Source organism: Drosophila erecta, unplaced genomic scaffold, assembly GCF_003286155.1.
Source record: "Drosophila erecta strain 14021-0224.00,06,07 unplaced genomic scaffold, DereRS2 tig00000021-arrow-pilon, whole genome shotgun sequence".
In the NCBI taxonomy this organism is placed as follows: Eukaryota; Metazoa; Arthropoda; class Insecta; order Diptera; family Drosophilidae; genus Drosophila; species Drosophila erecta.
This window is the reverse complement of record NW_020825198.1, coordinates 6,274,857-6,302,757: the sequence shown is the minus strand read 5'-3', so window position 1 is coordinate 6,302,757 and position 27,901 is coordinate 6,274,857. Positions and strand designations below refer to the sequence as shown.

Sequence of the window (27,901 nt, the reverse complement as noted above, 5' to 3'; positions counted from 1 at the left end):
TTTGTGTTTTTTCTTCTTTTCGGCTTTAATTTGTGCACTCGCCGTTTATCAGCTATGACGCATTCGGCGACCCAAAATGGAGCTGAGAGCAGAGAACCCAGCCCAGAACCTCACAAACCCCCCTTAAAATTGGAGCTGAGGTCAACCATACACGACTTTGGTTTCGGCCTTGCGGGCTCAGTGAGAAACTTGCACAAGGTCTTAGTGGGCGCTAAAAATAGCTGCAATTAGTCGATATTTGGCTAGGATGAAAGCTTAATGGGGTGCAGTTCGTGTAAATGCGAAATATGAGTAGGCTTTAGTTCATAAGCTTTATCCGATTACAGAACTCAGAGAGCTGTTAAACGAAAACAGCATGCCAAATAAACTTTAATCTAGGCAGGTCATAGATAAGCAATCAATGTATACTTAAATTCAGGCTCGGATTTTAACGAGCGAATCCATCGATATCCTTCAACTCTGAAACTGCGGACAAAAGAGTCGCCCATTCTGCCATTTTAGTATGCACGGCCATAAATGGGAACTCCTTGAGGGGCTTTATATGCGCCTTATCGTTTAGAGAAATCTTTTGTACATAAATATATACGGCTCCAATAATCAAAACCATTGATCGAGCCTAATTAATATGCGATGAGCCAAAAATAATGAAAAAAGAGAGCTGGAAATGAAAATAATAATTAAGCGGGGGAACTTGGCAGACAGAGGACAGAGTGTTGTCTTTATCAAGGGCGTGCTGTAATCAGACTTTTTGGGGGGGCCTGAAAGTGGAACTATTCAGACTGCTCGCCATAAACGCGAGGCATTAAAAAAACGCATTAAAAGGCGCCATAAAAATTGGCGACACTAAAATAGCTTCGATAAAGCGTTGCCGTTGGGCATAAACTCAAGCTGAATCGGATACGAAAACGATGGAAAAAAGAGTATTGTTCAAAATGATTTTAATTGTTATGCGCCATATGTCGGGGTCTGGGCGGAACTCGAGGAGTTGGAGGAGAACTGGAGACCCCGAACTGGAGACACGTGCCGTCCCGTTGCCTGATTGATGGAGCAGTCGCCCTGTCCGCATCTCGAATCTCCCTTTGGAGTTATGACAATTGGCACGTTCCAATTATGCACACATATTCGCTGAATTCACAATGCAAATGATTTATGTGTGGCGCAGCGTGTTATTAATATGCATTTATAGACACACGGGCGAATATTACAATTCCACACTGCGTTTGTCTCTTCGAAACCCAATGTACTCCTAATTCTTCGAATTTCACCAGTTTTTCATGCATTTTTCGCCCACTTTGCTTGCAGATCTCTCGCCAGAGCATCGACGCCTGCAAGGATTACTTCCGCGACGACCTGATCAAGGCGGACTGGGCGCTGATGGTGGAGCTGAAGAAGCTCTTCGAGATCCTGTAAGCGAGTTCGCTAGCCAAACTTGCAAACGTACAACAGAGGAGAGATTTTCGCTAAAAGGACGAAGAAGCTTGTCAAACTACAGACTGTGCGCTTGTGGTGAATCCTCTATACTCCCGAACAGAGGATCCTTTCTCTTAAGCTTAGTTTCATTTTTATTGTTTACAGCCGTAGCCGTCGTCGCAGTTGTCGCTTAAAGAACTCTGTTATAATGGTTTTAAATCAAATTTTTGTAATACGCATTTTGCGAACATCCATTTTGCCTGCGATTTTTGTTGGAGCCACTTAGAAATAAATGCAAAAATGTTGTACAACGGAAAACACGAGCAATATCGATGGGCTGCGAGGAGTCAACTGGCTGGCTGTGTTAACTGTGTCACTGGTGACGTCACGCCAAAGGATATTGACCCACTTGGCATGCGCACAGGTCCTTTTTTCCCATTCATAGCCAGTTCGCCGATGCTGCTGCTGCTGCTGCCGCCGCTGTGTCATTGAACGCGACAAGGATGCCGATGAATGGGGGAGATGCAGCCAAAAAACTGGGTCATCCGCCGCGGAGGTTCATTCACCCAGCAGCCGCTGGAAGGACAATTGTGTCGCAGCAACTGCTCTCCACTCGGCTGCTGCACCAAAGTGTGTGTGTGTGTGTGTGTGTGTGTGGCAAGTTACGAGCCGCAGTTTTGTGAATGACGCAAATGCTGCTGCTGCCTGCACCAAAGTATCCTTCAAACGGTCTGTTGTACTGCCCTCAATGGCCTCAAGTGCCCCAAGTTCCAAGTGTGTGCGGCAGGATGTGCACCCAAGCCATCGTCATCGTCATTCGTCCTCGAGGTAATGTTCTGTCAAGTGCCAGCCATTATGCACGGGATGCTTGAGCCAGATATTGACGCTGGGCAGGATTCGCCAAGGAGAAACTGTCGATTAAAATTGGATAAGCGACTGAAGCAGGTCAATTAAGGACCAAGGTGAGCTCAAGTAATGGGAAGTTTAGGTGGAGCTATTTATAGCAGCATTTAGTTGGCTGTATTTGATGATTATTGAGTGCAGCTTAGTATGTTTGTGCAATTGAAAGCTGGCCAAACCATTTAATTCGTATAATTCCCATTTAAAGTACCATTTAAGCCGATCAAATATTAATTCCAATGTTTATTCGCACACCCCTTTGCCTAAATGGTTTCTATAAACTGTCAAAACGACCGGACGCGTTGTCCAAAAAATAAAAAATAATATAAGCTGGCTCGTAAAAAGTGCAATAAAGTTTAAAGCACCCAATGGACGTAGAAGTGCAGCGGTATTAAGTGGTTCGCAAAAGTTCCATTTGCAAGTGCTTTAGTATCGCATTACGTTATTTCTGGCACGTAATTCCGTCTTAAATGGCGTGAGGTGCAGTAAAATTTCAAAAGGAAATTGTATTTTCCCAGCTAAACTGAATGCCCATCGAGCGTGTGCGATTCATTGAGGAAAAAATAAAGATTGCATATAGAAAATCGCATAAACATCCTTGGCTGGCTACGTGTCTCCCCGTTTCATTCATTGATTTTCTTGGCCAACTTTTGCCTTGGCCAAAACCCACACACACACACACACCAGCACACATGCGCGAGGCTGGGGAAAATCCAAGAATGGCATTCCCCGTCCAGCGCGGCTTATTCAACACCCCCGCCGCCAGGAGATTGCGAGAGCGAGAGCAAGGATTTTCATTCACAAGGCGCACTAATGGATGCCCACATGGCATCCACACCAAAGGGCTGTGGAACTAGGGCACATTTTCAGCGGCTGTGGTAGGTAAGTGTCGCCACCCACCACCCACCACCAACCACCCATCCCGCATCCTTTGATCCTTCGTCCTGCTGATGCCGCGGGGATGCCGATGTTGCGTTCGTGTCGCTGCTGCTGTTTTTTGTGGGCGGCATTTGACTCATTGAGAAAAACGAGCCGCATGGCGAAGGACTCGATGGCCACTTGAGTGTCCTTGCCTCGCATTTGGTGGGGTGAATGATAAGGTGAAATAAAAGTCAAATGGAAATTAACAGGATTTAACAATGACTTTATAACTAATCACAGGCTCCAAGCATATTTACCGCAGCATTGCATATAAATGTTATAAAATAATAAGTGTTAGCCAAAAATTTGATGCTTGCTGTGTAACGCAAAAAGACTTCATTTGTGGCAAAAGTTGCAAAGTAAAAGCCAACTGCTGAATTCTGCTTCTAAGAAAAAACGTGTTTTTTTCCGGATATTCAGAATTAAGACTCCCATCAATTGCCGGACGGAAGTGGTATTGGGAACGGATCTGCTTAGAGAAATATAGTAGCCACGTCAATTGCAGGCTTCCAAATAAATATTTCGCACGTGCCTCTCGCTGCCACTTGTGCTGTGGTTCTGCTTCTGGTTCTGATTTTTATTTTTATTCTTTTGGCTGACTGAAATTGCCCTCGAGTTCATGTTTAGACATTCACCTCGAGGCCAATGTGTTACCTCTGCCACTGCGGCGATTATCTAGGACACCAGTGACGTCAGGCGGGAAAACTGATGGACTGGGGTGGCATATTCATTGCGGATTGAATGCACGAAAAGCCATCAGAGCAGAGCCGAAAACCCAGACATCAACTTGGCTAACTTTCATACAGATTTCTCATTGAGCATTTTCGTTCAATGAAATTTCATTTATTTTTATTCTGTCCGTTCGCATTCACACTCATTTATTCGAATATATTTGGCCAAGTGTTTCGGCCAATATGTGTGTATATAATTGAATGGCAGACCACTTTTTGTTGGCGAGTTTGATCTGATCGAATGATTCACATTTCTGTTGGCATTTCAATTTAGGGTCCAAGCAATGGCTGATGTCCAGTTGTCCAACTCGCCAGCAAAACAAATGAAATTCTCTTGGGATACTCTTATCTCAAAAGGTTATTAGCTTTGTTTACGTTCTTAGGACACATGTTTCAGATATTATATTTTCTGCAATACTTGTTTTGATTGCTGTACAATGAAATATTTACCACTTGTTTACATAAATTTATTTATTATTTCAGACTATTCAAAGTATCTTACCCATCCCACCACGCAGGCAAAAATAACTTTTCTTAGGGTCGACAGATTTAATCCAAATTCGTTTTCAAATCCAATTTAGCTTACCCAGCTTTCTTGTTAGACGTAAGCCTTTTATTGGGCTTTATTCGGATGTTCCTTATATATATGTATATATATGTAGAGATATTATATACATATATATGTAGAGATATTGTGATGCGACCGCCCATATGTGGAGCTCGACGAAGTGGCTGCTTGCCGCCAAATTTGGTGCCGCGTTCGACCGGATGTCGTTGGAAATAATATTGAAATCTTTATTGTTTTCACTGATTAATTTATGGGGCAGTAAGCGAAATGAGCTTTGTGAGTGCTGTTCGAATTTAATTTGGGAGTGGCGCAAGGGAGCTGGACAATTTTTAAATAAGCCCGCCTTCCGAAGGCAGGGCAACTCTGGCCGAACAGCTGATGGACGGCGGGTGACCTTGGGGGTAATTGCAACAACCCCCAAAGTGGGAATTCACTGCCATGGCCAATGTCGAGGCGACGCCTACCGAAGGTCGTTGCCAAGGCAACTGTGTGGGCCAGAGCCCAGCTCATTGGGCCAGGAAATGCAGGCGTGTGTGAGTGGGCGGCCATTGAACGTGGCGGTGCATTCAAAATGGCCGTCAAACGGATGACCTTGAAAGCCGAGTGCTCATTGGCCCGGGCCACCGAGGCCGGGATGCTGGCTGGATGGGGGGGGCTGGGGGGTTGGGAGGGCTGGTAGGCAATTGGAGGGGACTGTATGGCCATGCAAATGGATGGAGCTGGGAGCCAGGAGCTGGGAACAGGAGCAACCAGCAGCCAGGAGCCTGGATTAGTCCTGCAGCAAAAGCCGAAAACGGAAAACAATACGAATGCCGCACGAAGCCCACGCAGTTTCGTTTCGTGTTTCGGATTTTGGAGCCTTCGGGCGAACGAATGGGTTTTCCCCTCCAGGACGAGATCCTATCGGCAATCTTCGGCTGAGGCTGCAGCTCCGATGCAAAAGTCGTGCAACATTGGCTCAGTCACTGGACGATAGTCAGGCTGCATTCAACGTGCAATCTCCGAGAAATTGTGCTTGCAAAACTATTTGCCAAATATACATATATACCTGATGTACATATACAGTTGTATATTCAAAGACACAACGCAATTAGCGATTAATAGATGCGCACACGGCGTATGCGTAATTTTAGTGAATCTATGTAAAAGTGCGTGTTTTTTTTAAATAATTAACCATTTTAAATAGTAAACTCTCCCGTTTAAATCCCATAAATATACATAGTTTAAGTTTGCTTAACTCTATTAACAATAATCGTGCTATTAATCAATTAACCAAGCAGCTCGTTGAGTACAGTTGCCACCAAAAAAACAAAACAACTCAATCAACCCCAAAAGCCAGAACGAACAAAGGCGAGCAGCGCAGAGACAAACAAAAAATCGGTAATCAAATTATCTGCATTATCTGCAATCGAGTCGGCCAAGCCGAGCAAAACTTTTAACCAGAACCCATCCATCAACGAACTTCCATTCACCGGTGAGTAGCTTCCTTGTCCCATGTCCATCTCTATCAATATACCTCCGCAGTCGAAGAACACTTAAATGTCTCAAGTCATTCACGTTGTCAATTGGAACTTTTGATCTTGACTTTTGTTCTTCTTTCGAGTGCTAAAAGTCACCCAAAGGTTAAGTGGCCAGTGCTTAGCAGTAGAAAGGACATTTAAAGGAATTTAAAGGCAGTGATTTTATTGCAAGAGATCTTATCAAGCACTAGAAAGTAATAAACTGTAAGCCATTTGTTCGATATAAAAAATGTATAAAACAATGTTGACGCATCCCAATCTTAAAATTCAGAATTTCAGGATTTCTGTATTGCAGTTTATCTTGTTTTTGATACCTAATCTACAAGTCTATATGATTATAGAAGAGCATTGAACAATTTCCCTGCAGTATCTTTGAGCTTCGTATCTTTTAGTAAATAATAACCTATAAACGATATTCTGATAGATCTTAATTTCATGAATTTTTTATCAGTACCCTTTTTTCCTACCTAAAAAAGAAATCTCATGCTTGAGCCTTAGATCTTAGGCTTTCTGGAATGCCATAAATCATTTTCACTGCCCGAAGTGAGGGGAAAGGGCGGAATGGGAGAGGATGAGTGGGGCAAAGTGGATGGAAGAAGGCTCTTAAGTTAATTTAGTACTTTGTTCGCTGTGCCAGATCATTAAAATTATTTGGCGACTTTGAAAAATTCGAAACAGTAGCCCACAAATACCGACAGCTGAACGAATCTCGAAATGAAATTGGTTTGGCTGATGAGGATGGAGATCGTGTTTTCGCCGGCTACCCGCTGCGTTTGTCTGCAGATGTCTCATAAACATGAAGACCAACCAGACCCTCCGAATATATATCTTTTTTCGAAATTTGTATAATCTGTATGCGAATCATAATGACGCGAAATCAAGATCGGACTGAAGGCTGAAAGCTGAGACACACTTTGGCCTTTTATGCCAGCTCACATGGAGGCTGCGGCTCACTAAGAACTTTAAGAAGTTAACCCATTTCGCAAGCGAGTTGGTTCTATAGGTTGTATCAACTACTCAACATTTTAAAATCATCTAAAATTTAAACATTTTTAATATACCTACAACAATTGTACACATTTTTCAGGCAACCACTTTAAAGAGGTTTAAGGAGTATAATGTACGATTGTGATCTAAAATGTTGTAAATATTATAATATTAATATTTTTAATAGAAAGAGGACTATCAGTATATCTATTTAATTATAGAGTATACTGAAGAATTGAAGTCCTAATTGTTAAGCAAGTCATAACTATATTTTAAAGCAAGCTCTTGCTCCGTTTCTATAACACATAACCCATGGCTTTGGGCATGACCAAACTATTTTGGAATTTCCCCAAAACCCCTGGGATCCCCAGAGGGTTAAGGTTTCGCTGAATCTGTACCGTTCAATTAGCTCTGTCTTTGGGACTGGCGTTGACCAAGACTAATGCGCACATTTCATGCTGATCGTCGCAGGAATTCCAATTCCCTGCGAGTGAGTTCTCCTGGGTTTTTTTATTATAATTTTTGTTTGGGTTCTGGGTTGGGCTGGTCCGCTCGGAGACCTTTTCTTCGGGTCGGTCGCGTAACATAATTGCGTGAATAACTGCGTTAATTTCCCAAAAGACTTGACAGCGGATGTGGCTACTGGTCTGCGCCGTTGACTCCACCAGCCTCCCAAATCCTCAGTCCTTTGCCCTCTGCTTTGCATTGGCATTCCACGGACTGTGCCATCGATATCAAGCCGACCCAATCCGATCCGATCAGATCAGATCCTCTGGGCCCTGTGCCTCTCGCATTTTTGGACTCGGGTGTGCCAATGGCTTTTTTGTATCTTATTTGTATTAATTTTTGTTGTAGCCATAAATGGCTTCCGCCGGAGTGTCCAGTTTTTGGCTCACGCTGCATACGCACATACATGCGGAGCTCCATTTAAGGTGGTTCCGGGGGCTGGGGCTCCTCCAACATAATTATGAATAGGCCAGGCCATGTGGGCATGGGCAACTCCCCCGCCTTCGTGGCCACAACTACTCAAAACCAAAATATGAGCTACGCGTTCCAATTTCAGTTGTGGGCTTTTCTCAGATCTCAACTCGGCCCCTCTTTTCTCTCACATTTTGCACCGCTAAAAATATTAGATATAGTAGAATTATTGTTGAAATAAACAATGAAAAAATACTATGGAATATTAATAGGTATAACAATATTATAAGGTATTTTCAAAGCACTGCGAAAGACACTTCAATTACTTTGGTCTTCGAAAGCTATTTTTAATAGCACCTGAACAGTTGGTTTCTTCTAGATTTATATATTTGGACTTAACAATATATATTTACATGATTTACTATTTTATATTTTTAAAACAAAAGGCAAAGTAATTCCCTTTTAATTTGGTTTAAGTAATTTTCCTTAGTGCTTTTATGCCACTTTTTCGCTTTATCGATCGCAACGGAAGCGAGTTGGCGTTGCCATCGTCATTTTGCGTATGTCACAAATTTGTTTAGCTAAAATATTGATAGAGAGAAGACATAAAAAATAAACACCACTCTTAAATAGTTTTTCATGTGGGGGTTCCGACGGCCAATGATATGCAAAGCTCCGACGGGAGGGAAAGCCGCCACTTCCACTTCGGAATTCGGTTTCGAGCCTACTTTGACAAATTTGTAAGTAATTTAAATATGCTTTCTGCTCACAAAAGCGTGGTTTTATGTGCCATGTGACATTTTATGCTGACGGTTCCTTAATAACATGTTGATTTACATTTTTATAAAATTCACAATTGGCGGCTTCAGTTTGGGTGACTTTGTTTAATCGCTGGCACATGTCGTTTTTATATTTTGAGCGACTTAAAATTTGGTAACTGAAACTGAAATCTGTTTGATAACTGATGGCTTTAATTTACTACCTATTTCCGATATAGTTTTTAATATGTTTTTTGGCTAAAAAAACCTGTCTAGCATTGTTTGTAAGAACGATTCACCTAATCAAACACCAGAGTTATCTTTTTGGTTTGCACTTATATTTGGGACGCTATGGCTGTAAACATTCTACAGAAATATTTTCAAGGAAATACATTTCCCACAATAATAAATATTAGCCGCCGGTATTATCAATATTGGCAAACAACAAAGACAATGCCAAAACTGTTTATTGTTTTGCATTTGGTCAAGTCACGAGTTAGCCCCGTGACTCAAGCGATGATAAACCTAAATTCTTATCTTTCAGATACAGATACTCGAAATGCTGTTGTTCTGGAGGAAATTTGTTCAGTGCGTAGAAAGTGGGTTTCTCTAGATGGGGTAAAATTCGATTTACATACGGACCGGCCCAATTCATTCGGCCATGTTTGGGGGACAACTGGGGGAAAACCTGAGCAACTTGCTTCAAATGAGGCGTGTTATGTAAATGTTTATTTTTTCCCATCTCCATTTGATTTTTGCTTAGTTTTTGTGACTAGATCTGAACAAATGTGATACGCCCACATAGGTTGGCTGGAATTTTGTCAAGACCTAATTATGTCCAACAGTGGCGTGTTACGGATCTCAATTCAGAAAATTATTATTACTATTGCAATTTGTTGAAATAAAATTAATTTGTTGTCCCCGAATATTAATAATTAATGAACCAATTCTTACAATTACAATTTGATTTGACCATTAGCAGGTCTTAAAAATTGATAAATAATACTATAAACAGTTTTTAAGTTTATGTGGTTCGTTTTTGGAGGGTTTTCGGCATAAAAACCACTCCTACGCCACTGATGCCAGTCAGTCTAAAAAGTCTGGTCGAAAAAATTGCCATATACGGTGTATTTTTTCAGTATTGTTACGCTGATTTATGGCGACGACTCGTCTGCGGCGAAGACATCCCGTAAATATGTAACTGCCTTAAGCAATGAACTAAAAATTGCACGCTAACCAATATTCGATGAAAATATATGGGTAAATTGAATAAAAAAGAAAAGATGAACAATATATTTAATTTGCAAAGTCAGAGAGGCAAAAGGCAATTTTGTGTTTGCCCACGAGGCCGGCAGAGCGTCGGGCAGACCTCCAATTCCATTCATTATAATCGGGGCCCGTTCAATTCATTCATAAAAAAGACGAAGCGAAACGAAACGAAGCGAAGCCGAACGGCCGGCGAATGTATCTGTATCTGTATCTGGCGCTGCATTTGTATCTGTATCGGTGAGAGGCCACTGGCGAATTCGCCGTGCGGCGAAGTGTTCTCTCAAAAGAGTTGAAATTGAGATATTTTTATGTGAGCGAGAAATTTGCATGTATCTGTGCCCATTTGGAATATGCCATTTATTTATTTTGTATTCTACAGATACTACGCCCCATAGTAACAAAAAGAAAAAAAGAAAGAAATCAAAAAAACGCATCCACTTCCCCATTTTTGGGAAAGTTCAAGCTTATCTTCGAATTTCGATCCCCAAACGCGAGACTTGGCTTATTAGACAACACCCATACGATTTTATTATATTTTACACATTTTTCTCTCAGAAAAGTGCTACTGGTTTTGAGTTGGAGGTTTCCAACCAGAGTTGTCGAGCTTGAAGCCGCACGCGCCGCTCAATCGTGTATCTTATTTATGGCAACTCTGCCCGAGAGCAGCAACTACTGAGGAAAACAACAACATCCAGTTGTGTTGTTGTACTTGCTTTTTCAACATCATTCATACGCAAGAGCTACGAGTTGTTGGTATCATGGGTTATGTTTTATGATATGTCAGCAGTTTGGAATTAGTGGAAATGTGTGGAAGAATCCATCTGGAATTGCAAAAATACTATTCGAATTGGGGTCTTCTAAATTCAGCGAAACTTTTAGTTATGTTTAACTTGGGTGGGAAATTTTGAAAAATAATTTCACATTTTTTCTTGTAGTGTTTTCGGACAGGGCTGTGACCCTTTAGTGTGAATGATTTGGCACCTTCGGCCCACCTGAGCGAAGCATTTCCACGCACACATGTGCACAACATCTTATGCTTACCTCATGCAACGTGCACACACACTCGCACCAACTGAATGGCTGGAAACCCAAGCACACACATGGAAAAACATCTTGAGTTTTCCCCCAACTTTCTCGCCTCTCTCTCTTTCGCGCTCGCTGTGTGTGCGTAATTTTCATTCATATTGTCAGCCAACGCGACGAAGTCGGCAGCGCGGTCGGCGTCACCTATATTTTGTATATATATTTTACCAAACTGAAAAGGGTTTTTATATTAACAAATAATACAACATTTCCAAATAAATCTTTCCTTTTTGTACAATAATATATTGTTATATTAATTTATACTACAACCACGTTTTAAAACCAAATAATATGTAAGACTCTCTAAGCAGATCTAGTGAAAATATGCTAGAGGAAAATTTTCATTGAGGGAAAAACGTAGATAGTATGGAAAATGAGCAGAGCCGAGAGGTGATTGGCAAATTGGCGACGGGGAAAATTACCCAGTTTATGCACGCAACGGCCGGAAAAGCGACGACGACAGCACACCCATTCGTGGAAAACTTGTTTGGATCGGGGATTCGCAGCGTAGGCAATCCAGCTGCTTAACCCATTGAGGACTGCTACTTTTTACTAATAACATCCATGGAAAATCGTATGCATTCGCAATGATTTCATAAATTTTTAATTTAAATAAGTTCTTGTAAAGCTTAAAACGGTGCAAAGTGGCTTAATGATTACAAATTAAAGATTTAAATTGGGAAATACATTGTATTGCTCCAAAAGGGTTAATGGTGGGTAGGAGCCAGAGGCTGCGGCGTGGGGGTCGGGGTAGGGGGTAGGGGGTAGGGGGCCAGGGGCTCGCACATTGCGGGGGGCCCAGCTGTCGCTTGGCTTTGCCTGTATTTGCTGTATTTGCCGCATTCGCTGTTGTTGGCTTTGCCTTTGCTCTGTTGTTTGTTTGCGCTGCGAGCCGTTCGCTGTTTGCATTTAAATTTAAATGAATGAAAAAGAAACTGGCATGAATTCGCCACGACCCCCATGCACCCCATCCCGAGCTGAAACCCCTTGAAAACGAGCGAGCGCGCCTACAAGTTGGCATATTTTCAATTTCCGTTTTTTACACAAACACAGACAGGCACACAGATAGAAATGGGCGCTGGGAGAGGGGGGCGAGGCTTTTGGGGGGAGCAGCGGCGGTCGAGGGGGGGGTTATGGGGGGGCCAGGGGCGGCAACGTCCGGTTGGTTTTTAGTACGTATGGTCGCAAGAGCTGAATTCGCCGCGCGAGTGAGAGAGAATGACACAGATACATTCGCCTGAGTTTGCTTTGCGTGCGAGCGTGTGTGAGTGAGTCAAATTCGCCGCCAGCATTTCCTGTGCTTGTTTTTTAACCTTTTAAAAGGGTTTCCTTTGATAATTTCTGGTAAATAAAATATTTTTAAATGAATATCTAGAATTTGGACTGGAAATGGATTGGCTAAAACCTTGAATCCCCCTTCAAAAGCGCCAGTAAAACGCCCATTCAGCAAATGCTCTCTCACACACATCCAAACATTTTGAGAATGAAAAATTTCGTTCAATTAAAGCAAAAAAGAGCAAAAAGTGATCGCTGTACGAATTTGCCGCCTCTCTCACGGTTTTTCGCCGTGAGTTAACAGCGGGCTCTTTTCGAGCCAACAGCGCGCTAACAGCCGACTAACAGAGGGAACGTCGCACTAAAACGACTGCGGCTCATTTCGCTTCAAAACCTCGTGACGAGCGGTTGCCGCGATTGCCGCGTTCGCTGTCTTTCCGATTTCCTCAAAAATCAAGCCACTTTTTTGTAAAACTACAACATTTTTTTTCGAAGCAACCAAACCATAAGCAAATCGAGCAACAATAACCTGCTAAACAAAACAATTCACTACCAGAACGCGCCAAACAACCCGCAGATATATATTGAATATATATAAAACAAGCAATCACTTGAAAGTATTGTGTGTGGTGAAAAGTGAGTGTTTATTTTTGGGAAATAGAAATAGAAATAGTTAACCAAGCCAACCAACCAATCGCTTCCAATGGAAATCATGTGCCTAAAAATGCAAATTGCTCGAAGAAAATCAACAACGTCTATTTAAAAAACAAAAAAAAAAAAAGTCAACTCAAGCCAATCAAATACAAAACGTGTTGGGAAAAAGTAAAAGAAAAAATAAATAAAAATTCAGCAAATACAAAATCAAACAACAACAGTCTCTCGCGCACACAAATATTTTTATAAATCTATATATACGTACATATATAAAATTGCATAAAAATATTTTTTACTCAAGACAACGACGCACACACACGCAGCAACGAGATACACAGATACATTCGCCGCTCGCATACACACGCACACATAGGCGACGACGTGGCCCCGCTTTCGGTGTGTTGGTGTATCTGTGTGTGATTGTGCGACGCCAGCTTCGCTGCTCCACCAACAAAAGCAACAACCACAACAACACTACCGCCGGTCGCCAAGTTGATTATTATTATTTTATTGGCACGCCAAAAACCAAAAAACCAAACCAAACCCAGCTAATATATAAAAATACGAGTCTGGCAAAAATAATAACAAAATCAAACATCGCCGCCGGCGTCGTTTTTGTGTTAATTAAATTTACTTTTGTGAATGAAATGCGAAAGAAAGCAAAGCGAAAAATCACCTTTAATAAATGCTAAATTAAAACCAGCAGCCGCGATCGCGAGTAAGAATCTGAAGAATCCCCCTCTCCAATTCGCCTTTGGATTACACCCAAAAGAATCGAATTCATCATTTTGGATACTTCCCGAATAATAAGGATTATACAACACTTTCAACACACATCTACGGTGATTAATTACGGAATTTGTACCACGGATTGCTTTTGAAAATCAATGTAAGTTCGCACCCACAGCTGCCAAGATATCTGGGCATATATCTCACAGATCTCGAATAAATAGAAGCTATATGCCGCGCAGTTGCTGCAATTTCAGTTAATCACGTTTTGGCGTCCAACCTTCGGCCAAATGGATTGCCAGGAAATGCACAGTTCTTGATAGAAATGATTGGTGTATATGTTTATTCCATGCGAATATCTGATTAATTTATGACTGCATCGTGACATGTTCTTTTTCATTTTCGATGAACATACATGCATAAGTAGCGATCGGAAATCAGGAAGAATTATAGTGGAAATAAACATCACGGGAAAATAGGCATAAAAATCAGTCAGAGATTTAAGGTTTATCAAACTAAATCTAATCAAATAATCTGTGTTAGTCTTCCCTTATATTTATTTATATTTTTTACGCTATAATTCCTGTTTTTTCACTGCCCTCTAGAATTTCATTGAAGAATACAAAACGTTCTATAGATAGAATTGCTTTGATCTCCCATCCGAGAGTGCTAAATATAAATATATATAAATGCATTAACTGTCAAAGTAAAATCAAATAAATTTTCCTGCTTTTTATTTTATTTGATTATTTCGCGGCTGCCGCACAAAATGTTTAACTGACATTTCAAGTTGTTTGTTTGTCTGGCCTCGTCTGCCATCGGTATTTACTGATCGGACCAGACAGATAATCCCAATCCCCAAATGCTCACACACACGCAGGAGTATATCAGTTTTTATTGAAAATAAATTGCTCTCCGATTCGGTTTGCATCTGTGGAGAAATTCTAGAATGTGAATTTATAAAGTTGTTTCATTGTTGCCCACCGATCCACTGATAATGCCCAGTCGATCCCATCCCAACCCATCCGATTCCATGGGATGCTATGCGGTTTGATTCCATCGGATCGGATCGGATCGATCGATCGATCACAGACGGTTCAGTTCCACAGAGAATTCCATTCACAAATCAGTCGACTGACGACTGACTTTAGCTAAACCTTCTAATCAGTTGCCCACTTTTTCCTGCATACGCTTTTTGTTTTTATGTGATGTGTGTGGCAAACCTTTGGACACTCGAGCGTGTTTTTCTACTCTATTTTTAAACACTTTTCAAGGGGTTTAATCTAGAAAAGAACGTGAGGTGAGGCAGTTTCGTCATCGATACTTTTTAGGTGACTCGATAAGACGAAGACCCCCAGGTATTAGGCTCGTTTTTTCGTTCTTTCGTTTTTTCGTTTATTATTATTATTTTTTCTTTTTGGGGCTATGCTCATGCTTTTGCTTTCTTTTTCACGCTGACACACGCTTAAAAAATCAGTCGCAGCGGAGAGGACGTTTATCAGTCGACGAAAAATATTTAAGTTTATTTACTTTTTGCTGGCTGTTAATTTTTGGGGCTAACGGAAACGAGAGGCAGAATAAATAAAAGAGGCGTAACAACTTTTCAGCCGATAAGTTAACGTTTTTTGATCGATGGTCTTGTCTTGCCTTCTATTTTTTTGATGTTTCGGGTGGGATTTTTACCAATCTCCTACCAATTTTACCAATTTTCAATTGAATTAAGTGGCCTTCTCTGCTGCTGGCTTCTGTATCGGTTTTGTGCTCTGAATTTATGTCATAGCCAAAAATACACAAATACAAATTTCATTCATAATGGAAGGAAATTCTCGCGTTGGCTTCATTTCTTTTGCTTTCGTTTCGCCTCTGCCAAAAACATGTGCACACAAACATATCTGAATAAATAAATTAAATGCTTAATTTTTATTAGCTAAATAAACAGCTAGACACACAGCGAAGCACCACATCCACCAGATCCACAATGACGTTGATGACGCAGACGCCAAATAGACAGCCAGATGGATGGGGAAGTCGTGAAGGTTTCCGAGGGGTATATCTACACCATATAGGTGTGCCTATAGGTTTCTGTGATCTCGATCAGGGCACTTTGTAGATCACCTGTAACTTTGTATGAGGGCCTCTCGTTTTAATCAGTCTCTCCCCCGCCCCCACCACCTGATTTATAGCAACTGGTCTATATATACGCTCATGCCGTGCATATATCTTCCCCTGTCTTATTTGGGATGTATCAAGAATAGTCGGCAGAAATAAAATTACACAAACAACAGCGAGAGGCCGAAATGACAGCAAATTAATTGCATTCGCAATGCTAAAAATAGATTATCACGAAACTGTTACCAAAATGTAAGGCAGCCAAGATCTGCTGGGCCACGGGGTATATCCTATATAGGATACATCTATATATCTATAAGCTATATGCCATATACCATGCGATACTGACGACAACAACCGACGACATAATTGAAACAACGGCTCATAGAAAGCCAATTCACATAGATACCAAAGTGATATATCAAAACGATCAAGTGGCGCAATTTTCACCCCACGTAACGTTTACTTAACCCGGGGAAAAGTGAGGAAAATCCGGTGAGGGGGATGGGCTGGCGCACGCTTCAATGGGTTGAGATTTCAGATATGCCCTGTAGATAGGCATAGCACCGTACATACCTACTCCTACTCGTATATAGTAAAGTATCTATAAGATATGTGTTTGTGCTGCCAGCAAAGCAAAACGCCAAATGACAGACCAACAAGAAGCGAACTGAACTCAACTCAACTGAGAGCAGCAGAGACAAAAACAAAACCAGAACCAAAAACAAAAACAAAAACAAAACCAAAACCAAAAAACAAACCAGAACCAAAACCAAAACCAACAACCATTTTTATGCCGCAAGCAAACATGTGATTTTCATTATTTTTGTCGTCGCACCGACGCTGAAAAAAATGCCAGCGAAAAATGGCCTTTTTATTTTTGAAAATTATAATTTTTAAAAATAAATACGACAACAACAGCAGCAACAAGCGTGTTTGTTGTGGGGGCCAACACACAATTGCAATTGAAAGAGCTGACGACTAGCGAATTTATGAAGACTACGAAGTAAATTCAAAGGGTCCATGCGGTTTTCCATTCTTTTGTGGGCTAATCGCCAATTAATTGGTCTGCAAAGCAATTTGCTTGATGTAATTACACAAATATTTCCTGTTATTCCATTTGACGGCACTCAGAATGCCAATTTACAGAGCAGTTAGTCGGTACTTTAGTCTTTAAGCCCCATTATCGATTCGATTACTACTATTTTTACCTCAAATATGGCTATGCATTTCCCCGAACAGCAAATGCTAAAGCTCCTTTTCTTGGCTCTAACTACGTTTCGAGACTTTCCCAGTAAATCTTTTCCATTAGCAGACTAAGACAATAACTGCACCCCCTTCTGCTCACCGGATCAAGCAGCCCACGCCCAAAGCTCACTTCCGTTTGTTGTTGCTGCTGGATTTGGTTTCAGATTTAGATGGTTTCGGTTTTCGGGAGCTGGAGAGGGGGGAGGAGACCGGGGAAGGGGGCTGGGTGACCACCCAGAAGGCGAGGCGCTGGTCGAGCAACGCATACAAAACGCTCATTAATCGAGCGTCCATACAAATGGGCTAAGCACACAGAGCTCTCTATACACTCTATATATATATGTATATATGTACATATATATCCATTGGTACATATCCGACTTATGTGCGCAGCTAGAATTGTCGTCAATGAAAGGCTGGCGACGACAACCTATGATAAACCCAAAGATGTTGATGTTGATGCGATGCTGATGCTGATGCAGATGCAGTCAGCATGGATGAAGTGAGCCAAGGATGAGATTCTTGGGGGGATGAGCATGTGGACAGGGATGGAGCCGGGTGGTGGCGACTGCATATGACAGTCCCTTTGAATTGGAACCGTAATGCAATAGCCTGGGCGTGACCTTTGCCACCGGCAGGTGACAACTTGGACACGTCCAAGCAAATGTGAGATGTTGGCATGGCACTTCTCCCGCTCCTCATCCGCTCACTTCATATGCAAAGTCTGCGCGGCTGCACTGAGAAAAACAATGGCTTACCGAAGAGCAAGCACCACGATTATGCAGTTTATAGTAATTGCGTTAATCGTGTGTTCCCATAAATCATTTCTATATTAACTTGTACTACTTTGTCATTATATGGAAATTACTTTGACCTACTGACTTGATACGGCAACTACTTTTTCCAAAGTGTGTTATATGCATGTACTTACTTTAATAGTTAGCCTTGTTACTGCACATTTAGCCATCTAACTGAAATGGTTGCCCATTTTCTGCCGTGTGAGGGCAAAAATAGCCAAATAGCGTGGGCCAGAACTCCATGTGTATTCACTGGATACGTGTGTGATTGTGTGTGAGTGTGTGTGTGAGCGTAGGTGACCTCAAGACGGCCCACGCAGCCTTCCTTGGAGACCTTCAGTGGGCGTGCTCGTCCACCCAAAACCCAACGCCCCAGCCCCCAAAAAACAGGGGGAAAAAACACTTTAAGCGTCAGTTTTCCCCGTCAGTTTTCCACGCCAGTTTTCCCCGTAAGTTTTCCCCGTCAGTTTTCCCGTCAGTCTTATCTGAACGTTACAGGTGGGGCAGTGGAGCTGCATAAGGCTGTGGCTTTCCGCTTCTATTTTGTGTTCACTGTCCTGCGTTTCGTTGGAAAATCGGTGAGCCAAAAATAGATTTCGGTTGCCACGCTTCGAGGAAAATGCGGAAAATTAGGAGCGAGGCAGACGAGTCAAGTGCGTGTATCTGTGCGGCTTTTGTGGGCGGTTGGTGGTTGTGGGTTGTCTTTTTGCTGCTGCGTCTGGCGTTTTGGGGGTGTGTTCGTGACACGATAAAGTTGGCGACTCACTGTATAATGATGGGTTTTAATTGGGCCAAACTTCCTAAAAGTTTTGCCTTACAAAATCTGCGCTTATGTATGTGTTTTAATAGCCCACTGTTAATTCGGGCGAACACTTTACGCTTTGAAGTTAGCCTTTTCCTTCAGGAAGTTTCAGTTCAGCCTAAAAATCCATTCCAATTTGTATCTGTATCTTAACTTCGTTTCGGATTGACATCTCTAGCCATTGAGAAAAGTTTGCTGCCAAAGTCACGCACTTTTGGCCCTCATTCTTTGATCAACTTTGGCTTTGCGTGTGTGGGTGGGTGGGTGGATGGGTGGATGGGAGGTGTTCCTTTGGGGGTGTGCGTGTGCCTGTGTGTGAATCGGAATCCGTGTTGTTGTACATTAGGGCGGGTCAGGTTGTTTACATTGCCTTTCGCCAATTTCGGGTATCTTTTTTGCTAGGAGGGGGATGTGGAATTGCGTGCCTATCGGGGACCCAAATGTTGTTGCTATTTCGGGGCAAGCACTCTATAAATAGCAGGGAAATTTATATAGCAGACACAGAGACAGACAACCTGGCGTGGTGTGTGTGTGTGTGCCATTGACGTCATCACCAGCATGTCATGAGTTTGCCGTGCAATTCTTATTTATTTAGTTTCGTTGTCTCTCCATTTTTCGGCCCAAGCCAATGAGCATTGCCTATGTGTGCGTGCTCTGCGGCACACACAGATACACACCAACACATGCAAACTCTGCCAGCTGTCGCCTGTGCAGTCGGCGTCGCAGCCAACGTCTCTGCCAGCTTCTGTGTGGGCGTTTGCGCGTGTAAGGATGTGAACGGAATTTTTGAATAGAACACGCAAATTAGATATAGAAAATTATGTGTATGCTCTATGCTCATGGCTCTATTAGTGCGCCCTGCCCTGCCCTGCCTTCATTGTGCCCAGCATTATAGTCGGCATTCCCTACTTTTTCGCTTCCAGAGAGGGTTGGGCCGTCCACCGAAGTGTGGGCGTTGCTCGGGGATCCGGAGAAGGAAGGCTTGGGCATATATGATATCTCCGGCAGGAAGGTAGCCGTATTATCATCTCGAAATTATAAAGCCAGACAACGGAAATAATGGGGTGTGTGTCTCTATTGCGTGGGAAAATTTCTAAGATCTCTAGGTGACTGCATTTCCATGTACTCCCCGGTTAGAACTGCCAGCTAGAGGATGAATTCCGATTTAAAGCACAACCACAACATAGATCGAACGCAATCTGCGAGATCCAGCTAAGGAAAAGTAAACAGTCTTATTCGAAACCAAAATATATGATTTAGGTGAAGTGTCTTGTTTTTGTTTTCATAATCTGAATCCATTTCCCAGCCCCGAAGGCAAATAAATCATCCCACATCATTCCTTGGCAATGAGGCAACCCAATCCCCGACTTCCCGATCATTCACTTCTGTTATAATACCCCATTTACGAGTGCACCTTTTCAAGAATGAAGCGAATGCAGGCGATTGAGAACTACAACAATGGAGAATGGGCAAAAAATAAAAAAAAATCGAGCAATAGAAATCCAAAATGAAAGGAGAGCAAGCACCCAAAGAGCGGGATGCCTAGATATGGAAAAACAAGCTGGCTGTTGGGAAAAAGAGAAAATTTTTCACAATGAAACATAGAAAACATCTGTTGGATGTTTCTATAAGGAGCCCAGACAAGAGCTGGTATCGGAATCTCGACCGATGTTGCTGCTGTTGCAATAGTGTTGCCGCCGTGTGTTTGCTGTTGCTGTTGTTGTTGCTGTTGTTGTTGCTGTTGTGCGTGGCCGGACAAAAGGTGCAACACACAATGGAACACCACTTACGCACTTGCATGGGGCAGAAAGAGAGGCGAGATGGCGAGATGGCGAGGCAACACATGTTGCAGCTTCCTTTTTGGCTGCCACTTAACTGCAACTCACTTCAGTCATTACAACGCACGGCAGAGAATTCGAATTCTACCTGAATCTACCTACTTTACGCACACAGCACCATACATACCATGCCATACGATACCATGCGATACGGAATACACGGTGATGCGATGCTGTAGCCTAGAGAAAACGCAGATCCGACGGGACGCAGACAATCAGGCCGAGAAAATCTTAAGGTCGATCACTTGTAGTTTATGGGCTTCTCCTCCTCCTCCTCCTGCCGCTTACCCTTCGCCGATCTCTAGACCTATAGACCAGATCGAACCAGACCAGACAACAGACCAGCGTTATAAGCCAGGGAAAACGGGGAGAGATGCTGATTGGTTTACGGAAACTAGTTCGTTTTCAATGCTATATCATTTAACTTGAGAGCTCATATGTATTAAGTTATTTCTGATGCTACAGGAATTTAAGCAGCTCCTAAGTCCATGGTTTTTCAATTTTTAACCACTGAACTCCCTCTATACACACCTTCTTAAGTATGCCATTGTTTATAAAAACGAACTGAGTAAACTCCAATTATAGGGGCACTGCCTGGCCTGAACCAGTTCCCATTGGCGACATCTCTGAGCGGTCGACCGTTGTCTGGGCCGCCAGTTGATGGCATCTTCTTGGCTCGGCTCATTTGTTGGTGATTTGATCTTTTGCTTCTTCTCGGCTCCTCCGCCCCTGCGAAGCCCCCTCCACGCCACACACTCCACTCCGATCTCGGCCAGAGTTGGCTTCAATGATTTCTATAAAAGTGAGGAAAACCCGAAGCGAACCATTCCAGACACGAGAATGAACATCATCATCATTATGATAATTATCATTCAGGGCGACTTTGGTGTATATATCATTAGCACACACACACACATCTGGCCGCTGCGCTGGTGTGCGTGAGCCCTTTGCCACATGTGCTGCTCATTTGCTTTGAAAACTATTAGCTGCTCCCGCTGCTGCTGCTGCTGCTGATGCTGCTGCTGCGGCTGCAACATATGGTCGGTTGGGCATTTAAATAGTTTAATGATCTGTGCTCGGTGTTGTTGTCGTGGCAGCAGAAGCAGCAGCAGCAGCAGCAGCATCAAGCGATTCCCGCTTCAGTTTCAGTCTTCTCATTCGCGTTTTGTGCCCTCCGAGTTGCCTGCAGTCATTAGCGTTTCCTGTGTAGGTTTTTCATCTGTCGCTCTCCGCATTTCAGTTATCTACTCATGTGTGTCTGCCCTCGGAGCGTGTGTATCCGCACATATTTTTAGCAGAACTGGAAGAAACATATTTTTGTAAAAGTGGAGTCCAAAATGGGAGAATCCAAGCTGTGGGCTATGCTCTAAAATATTCATTTACTCGTTGAGTTCTTTTTGCCCTGGCGGACTTGACACAAAATCGTAATGAGAGCTACAAAGTAAATAAGTCAGAAAGAACGTTGAAACATTGTCTTAAACCTAATTAAAGTATAAGCACGATTTCCAGACATGATAAAATGAATTGCAACTCGTACTTTTCGTGTCGTCATTGCTGACAGCTTCAAAAACGCGTCAATAAGCTCTAGATCAGCACTAAAGCTAAAAAAATATTTAAAAAAAATAACACAAAGTAGGCTTAGTAAAAAAGAGTTCATAGCCTCGTGTGTGCAATTTATAAGTAAGTGTACATTGTATTTTATTTCCCTTCAGCTTAAAAGGCCATTTTCCTTGTTTACTTAACAAGAAGAGGCCTCTTAAAAATAAGAGGCAGCAATTAAGAGGCCGAAAAATGACTTTGTTTGCAATTTGTCAGGATTTCTTGTGAGTAATTTAATTGGGTCATGCTGGCATTAACTTTTATTAATTCATTTGACAATTGGCACGGCAAACGTAGCCCCCTTGATAAGCCAAAGATCGGACAAAGATCGGGCTTATTAGCCAGAATATGGCAGGCTGTGTAAAAAGTAAAAACCTGTTTGCATTTGATTTTCGCCAGAGTTTATTTTTATATAAAAACGCTACGCATTGTGTTGCTGTTGTGGGGCTGTCCGTCCGCCTTAAATAATTTTATTTAAATCGCAACTGGCAGTGACACTTGTTTGCGCAAACAGCCAAACAAACGGACAAACAAACGCAAACCAACAAAGGCGAATCTCTTCGAATCGTTTGAATGAATTAGCCGCGCGACAAAGACCTTCAGCCCCCCCTCGTATATTCACTTATTAATGAAAACGCTTCAAATGCCACATTTCACATTTCGTGCGCCATTGAATCACACTCCCTGCCAGCGAAATAATTTATTTTTTATTCGGGCACTGCGCTGGGCGATCCAAGGTCAAAGTTTGCCCAACGTAAAAATACAAAATACAAAATACGAAATACGAAATACAAAATAAAAAAGGTACCGCCGAGCGAAAAGAATTTTAGCGCAATTAAAAATAAGCGAGTGCACGAAAAGGCAACAAATTGTTTTGAAATTACGTACAATGTTTTTGTATTCTATCTGCTGTGCCCAATTAATTTAAGAATGAAATCGAAATCTTGGCATTACTTTGGGCCTGTGCGTCAAGCGGACCGCGAAAATAAACTTTGAATTATGTTTATTTATTTTTTATTGGGCAATTTGAATATGTTTTTTATCGCCCGCATTTACACCCCTTAATTGGAATTTTACTGGCTCAACTTGTAGCGAAATTGATTTGATAATTATGAACTCAACTTCGATTTGGACGGTGCCCATCTCTATAACATCAAAGCTCTTCCCCCCAGAGTTCATTCTTAAAAAAGCTTATAAATAGTTTACTACCTAGAATTTCGCATATCAAAGAACGGAAAATATCGAGATGATGCTTACAGATTTTCCACCTCCCCTCGCCGCACCGCGCAAAGTCGATTGCCAAATATATAAAGAGGAGGGACCTGTGCCGCGATTTTCTTATTGCCAATCAGTGGCGATCCACTGCCACTGCCCGAGAAAAGCCCCCTCCCCCCACTCGCCCCACGACGTGTGTTTCGTTGATTTTCTATTTTGTTTTTCCCAATTGTGATCATTCTCGAAAATTGTTTTTGAGTACCGGACATGACGTCAATAAGTGGGCGTTTGTGTTAATTTTCATGCCCACCGAGGAACACACACTTAACCATACATATATGTATGTATGTATATTCTCTGTATTTATTTCTTTTGGGGCGCAGAAATTTTCGTTGGCGCTAAAAACAATTTTTATGCGGCACAATAATAATAATAATTCTTTGGGCTTTTTATCGCTAGATATCGGCGCATATATGTACAGCAGTGGTCAAATGAATAGTGCCTGAGCACTGTTGGCTTTGAAGTAATTAAAATGATTAATATATCAATTAGTAGAGAAATATAACAACATCATATGTTATTTGTTTCTGAAATAGGTTTTCATATAGTGCTATTATTTCGCCCTCAGCTGTCTCTTTTATTAATTTTTATGGAAGAGAGACGCCATTTGCTAATTTCCTGTATTTCCTTATTTGCCAGGGGCACCTCGTTGCCTTTAATTATGTGTAAACAAATATTTATCTAAACGCGACGCCTGGCGTGGACTTCGAAGTACGCGGTCTATCGCATTACTCATACGCCGCGTTGACCAGATTAACTGCTGCATCGCTATAAATCGAGAAGAACATGCCATAAAACTGCAGTTGTTTCGCCATTAAAATGCTTTATTTCGCGATAGCGATCGTGCCATATTCAACATGATCATCATCAACGCCCAAAAATGTACTCAGTCAAAGTTCAATTAGCATCATATTCCTTATTCATTCGCTTCGTTCTTCGCTCTCGATCGGTTGTATATACACTTGTGTGCTCAGTGCAGAGATTCAAACGATTCGAGATTCGAGACTCGAGACTCCCCATGCGAATTGCTAATTTCTTTCTGATATGCCAAATCGAACAATTATGAAAGTTATTCCATTTATTTTGATGGCCCTACGTAATACGGAGCGGAAATACATGAAAAGCGAGAGCAGAACGCTGAATGGAATTTCGAAAATATATTTTTTGTTTTAATATAACCGCCGAATCAGATTGGCGGGGTGAAAGCAATTAAGGCAGATAATAGGGGTTAGCAAAGTCGAGGGCGCCAGCGTTTGTAGATCATACAACAATACATATAGTACTACGGAACACGCTCTCTCGACTCCAATATACATACATATGTACATATGTATAAGTAAGCAATTTGATCTTAAACATTTGGCGGCAGAGCCAAGCCCAGTTTCCCTAGAAACTACGAAACACAATCTCCGAAAAATCATGTCCCGCCGATTCCGTTGAACCCAAGCGCATTATGAACCGAAATAATAATAATAATAATAATCATAAAGCCAGTGTGCGTTGTTGCCCTATGATGTTTACATTAAAGTCATGCCGATATAAGCAGAATACAAAAATACGGTCTTTATCTGGCACAGAATATAACATACGTACGAGTTTACGTATAATAAATATGACGCGCGACCTTCTCTCACTTTGGTTTCCTAGCTGCGGAATTAATTACAAACATTAAACCGTCGACGAAGAAAAGTTCACTTCTAGCCACTTTTAATCCAAACAAAAGCATTCGGTACTTTGGACCCAGTGGCACGCCCTCGTGCCGTCCACTTCCACTATTTCTGCTCACTATTTATTTTGAGTTTATCCATAAGCACGGCGAACCCATCTACGTGCCATTTTGAGACTGGGAAAACTGCGGAAACCAATTTGGGGCGTTCTTGCATCCCCGTGGGGGTTGGATAAATAAACGTGGATTACTTTTAGGCGTTGCTTAGCGCAGTCGGATTTAGAAAAATATTTAAAAATATCTAGCTAATTTGATATCAATTTTCTTGGTTTGCAGAAAGCAATCGCAGCTGTCTGAATCTGCAAAAGGATGAAGGCAAATCGAGCCGAGTCCGGGCGCAGCAACTTCGATCGACGGCATTGAGGATCTCGGATCTCGAGGTGGAGGAGCGATCTCGATCTCGAGGTGGAGCGAGGAGCGAGGAGCGGCGGAGGAGTGGAGGAGTGCAGCTGGGGGAGGAGTCCTGGTTACAACACTACATGGATCGCAGAAATGGCGGCGATCCCTTGGCGCCACCCCGGCCCCCGAAGTTATTACCGCGCGTGCATCGACCAAGGGCGCCGGAGCCGACGTTGAGTGGTGTCGGAGTGGATCATCCCGCAGGAGCATCAGTAGCATCAGTAGCGTCAGTAGCGTCAGTAACGTCAGTAGCATCATCTGCAACATCCGTAGCAATCCATAACAACAATTCACAGCAGCAACTTAGTATTAGCGCCGCCGCGAGCAACAACAACACGATATCGATAATACCCGCATCGCCGGACTTCGACGACTATCAGATCCACCACCTGACCTTCCTGCCGCAGCGCCCCAGCAGTCTGAGCCGCAACAGCAGCACGGCCTCCTCGACCACGGCGACGGGCATAAGTGTCTCCGGATCGGGATCGGTTTCGGGTTCGGGTTCGGGTTCGTCGTCGAGCTTTACGAGACGTCGCCCGCCGGCACCCGCACCGCTGGTCAGCAGCAGCAGCAGCAGCAACAACAACAGCAACAGCATCAACAACAACTTCCTTAGTCATTTCCAAAGCGCTGAGCCGGTGAGCAACGCTCTGGGCCAGCCGCCCGCCTCCCCCGTCACGCTGGCGCAACCGCGACCCGAATCCGAAAGGCTAACCAACGAGTATGTGGACACGCCGCTGCAACATGCGACGCGCTCGCAGCATCCGGCTGGCCAGCAGGATAATGGCCAGACGACCACCCACCATCTGCTGCTGCTGCCCCAGCGGAATCAGCACCTGCACCTGCAACAGCAACAGCAGCAGCACCTGCAACAGCAGCAGCAGCAGCAGCAGCACCTGCAACAGCAACAGCAGCAGCAGCAGCAGCAACATGCGCGACTGGCGACGACGACGCAGGCGACGTCCGTTGGAAGCGACCACACCGATGGCTTACTACATTCGCACCTGCAAAATAGCACCACTAAACCACCCGCCTCGAAGCAGCCGGCACCGCCCAGACTGGGTATGGGCATGGGCCTGGGACTGGGACTGGGTCTCGGCATGAACCAGCCCATCATCACCAAGCAGCCGACACCCGCCACGCAAAAGGAGCACATGCACGCGCTGGAGGAGCTGCTGCAGCCGGGCGGAGCCGGCGGCAACGGAGGACCCCTGGTGATGGCCGGCGATCCCAGCCTGCTGAATCCGATCGTGTGTCCGCGTTGCGGCCGCTGTCGCTGCGAGCAGTGCCAGAGCCCCAGGCCGCTGCCCCAGACGTGGGTGTGCAACAAGACGTGCCTGTGCAGCGCCGAGTCGGTCATCGACTATGCATCCTGCTTGTGCTGCGCCAAGGCGCTGTTCTATCACTGTGCCCGGGACAATGACCTGGACTGCGATGATGGCAACGGCACACCCTGCGTGGATAATCCCTGCTCCTGCGGCCCCTACAAGCGCACCCAGAGATGGGGCTGGCTTGGCGCACTGTCGATCTTCCTGCCCTGCCTGTGGTTCTACTGGCCCATGCGGGGCTGCATGAAGCTGTGCGAGAAGTGCTACGGCAGGTTCGCCGGACGCGGATGCCGCTGCCAGGGCATCGGTGGCGGTGGAGCAGGTTCCGGCGGCGGAGTGGGCAGCATTGGGTCCACCAGCAGCATGCTGCCCATAGTGCCGCTGGGCGTGAATGGCAGCGGGTTGGGCGGCGGTGTGAGCCTCTCCGGCGGCGTTACGGATGGTGGACTCAACCAAGCCAATGGCAAGGCCATGGACCATGGATGCAGTGCCGCCAGGAGCATTCTGCGGAAGGGTGACCTCACCCCGGAGAAGCGGCTCCTGGACTCCAGTCCCGACTATTAAGGATCCTTTCCGTGTGCCCGGTTTTTACCCGAGCAAAAACCCTGAGGCACAAATGGGAGGTCGAACTAAATTGCGGGCTGGATGGTGAACATATACCCCCATATATATACGGAAAATATTTAATATATGATTTAAAAGGATATATAAAAGAAAAGAAAGAAGGGAAGGAAAGAAAGAAAGAAAGAAAAATTAAATAACCAAAGACTGCAAACAGATAATTATTAATTATTAGAAATGTTATTTAAAAAATAATTTTTTGCTTAAAACAAATCGAGTGGCGACGAGTGGAAAACAAAACTGACGAAACGAAAGCGATTAGGAATTATTTTTCGAACGATTTTTTTGTATTATTTGATTTTGTTTTACTTGCTTAATTAACTCTTCAGTTCAACGTTCAATTTCTAAGTCAAATTCTTACTTTATAAACATAACTAGTTGTATGCAAATAATTCCAATGAATTTTCCACGAATGTAAAGTAAACGGGCGAAAGTT

The 27,901-nt window shown here is 43.3% G+C and overlaps 2 protein-coding genes across 2 annotated transcripts in view; both read left to right on the top strand.

Moving 5' to 3' along the window:
- The window catches only part of LOC6546263 (eukaryotic translation initiation factor 5B), a 34,530-nt gene extending 32,802 nt beyond the window's left edge, over positions 1 to 1,728 (top strand). Inside the window, exon 10 of the mRNA XM_001971723.3 lies at positions 1,303 to 1,728. Within this exon, the coding sequence (XP_001971759.1) occupies positions 1,303 to 1,410 (108 nt within the window). The 3' untranslated portion in view covers positions 1,411 to 1,728. The remainder of the gene's footprint in view (positions 1 to 1,302) is intronic.
- A 10,925-nt stretch (positions 1,729 to 12,653) lies between these two features.
- On the top strand, positions 12,654 to 27,509 carry LOC6546262 (protein sprouty). The gene is made up of 2 exons (XM_015157863.2): positions 12,654 to 13,883; positions 25,394 to 27,509. Exon 2 carries the CDS (start codon positions 25,597 to 25,599, stop codon positions 27,406 to 27,408), a length of 1,812 nt encoding a protein of 603 aa, XP_015013349.1. The 5' UTR covers positions 12,654 to 13,883; positions 25,394 to 25,596; the 3' UTR covers positions 27,409 to 27,509.
- The last annotated feature ends 392 nt before the right edge of the window (positions 27,510 to 27,901 follow it).

Coding starts and splice junctions, on each gene's coding strand:
- LOC6546262 (XM_015157863.2), top strand. CDS start 25,597: ATGGATCGCAGAAATGGCGGCGATCCCTTGGCGCCACCCCGGCCCCCG.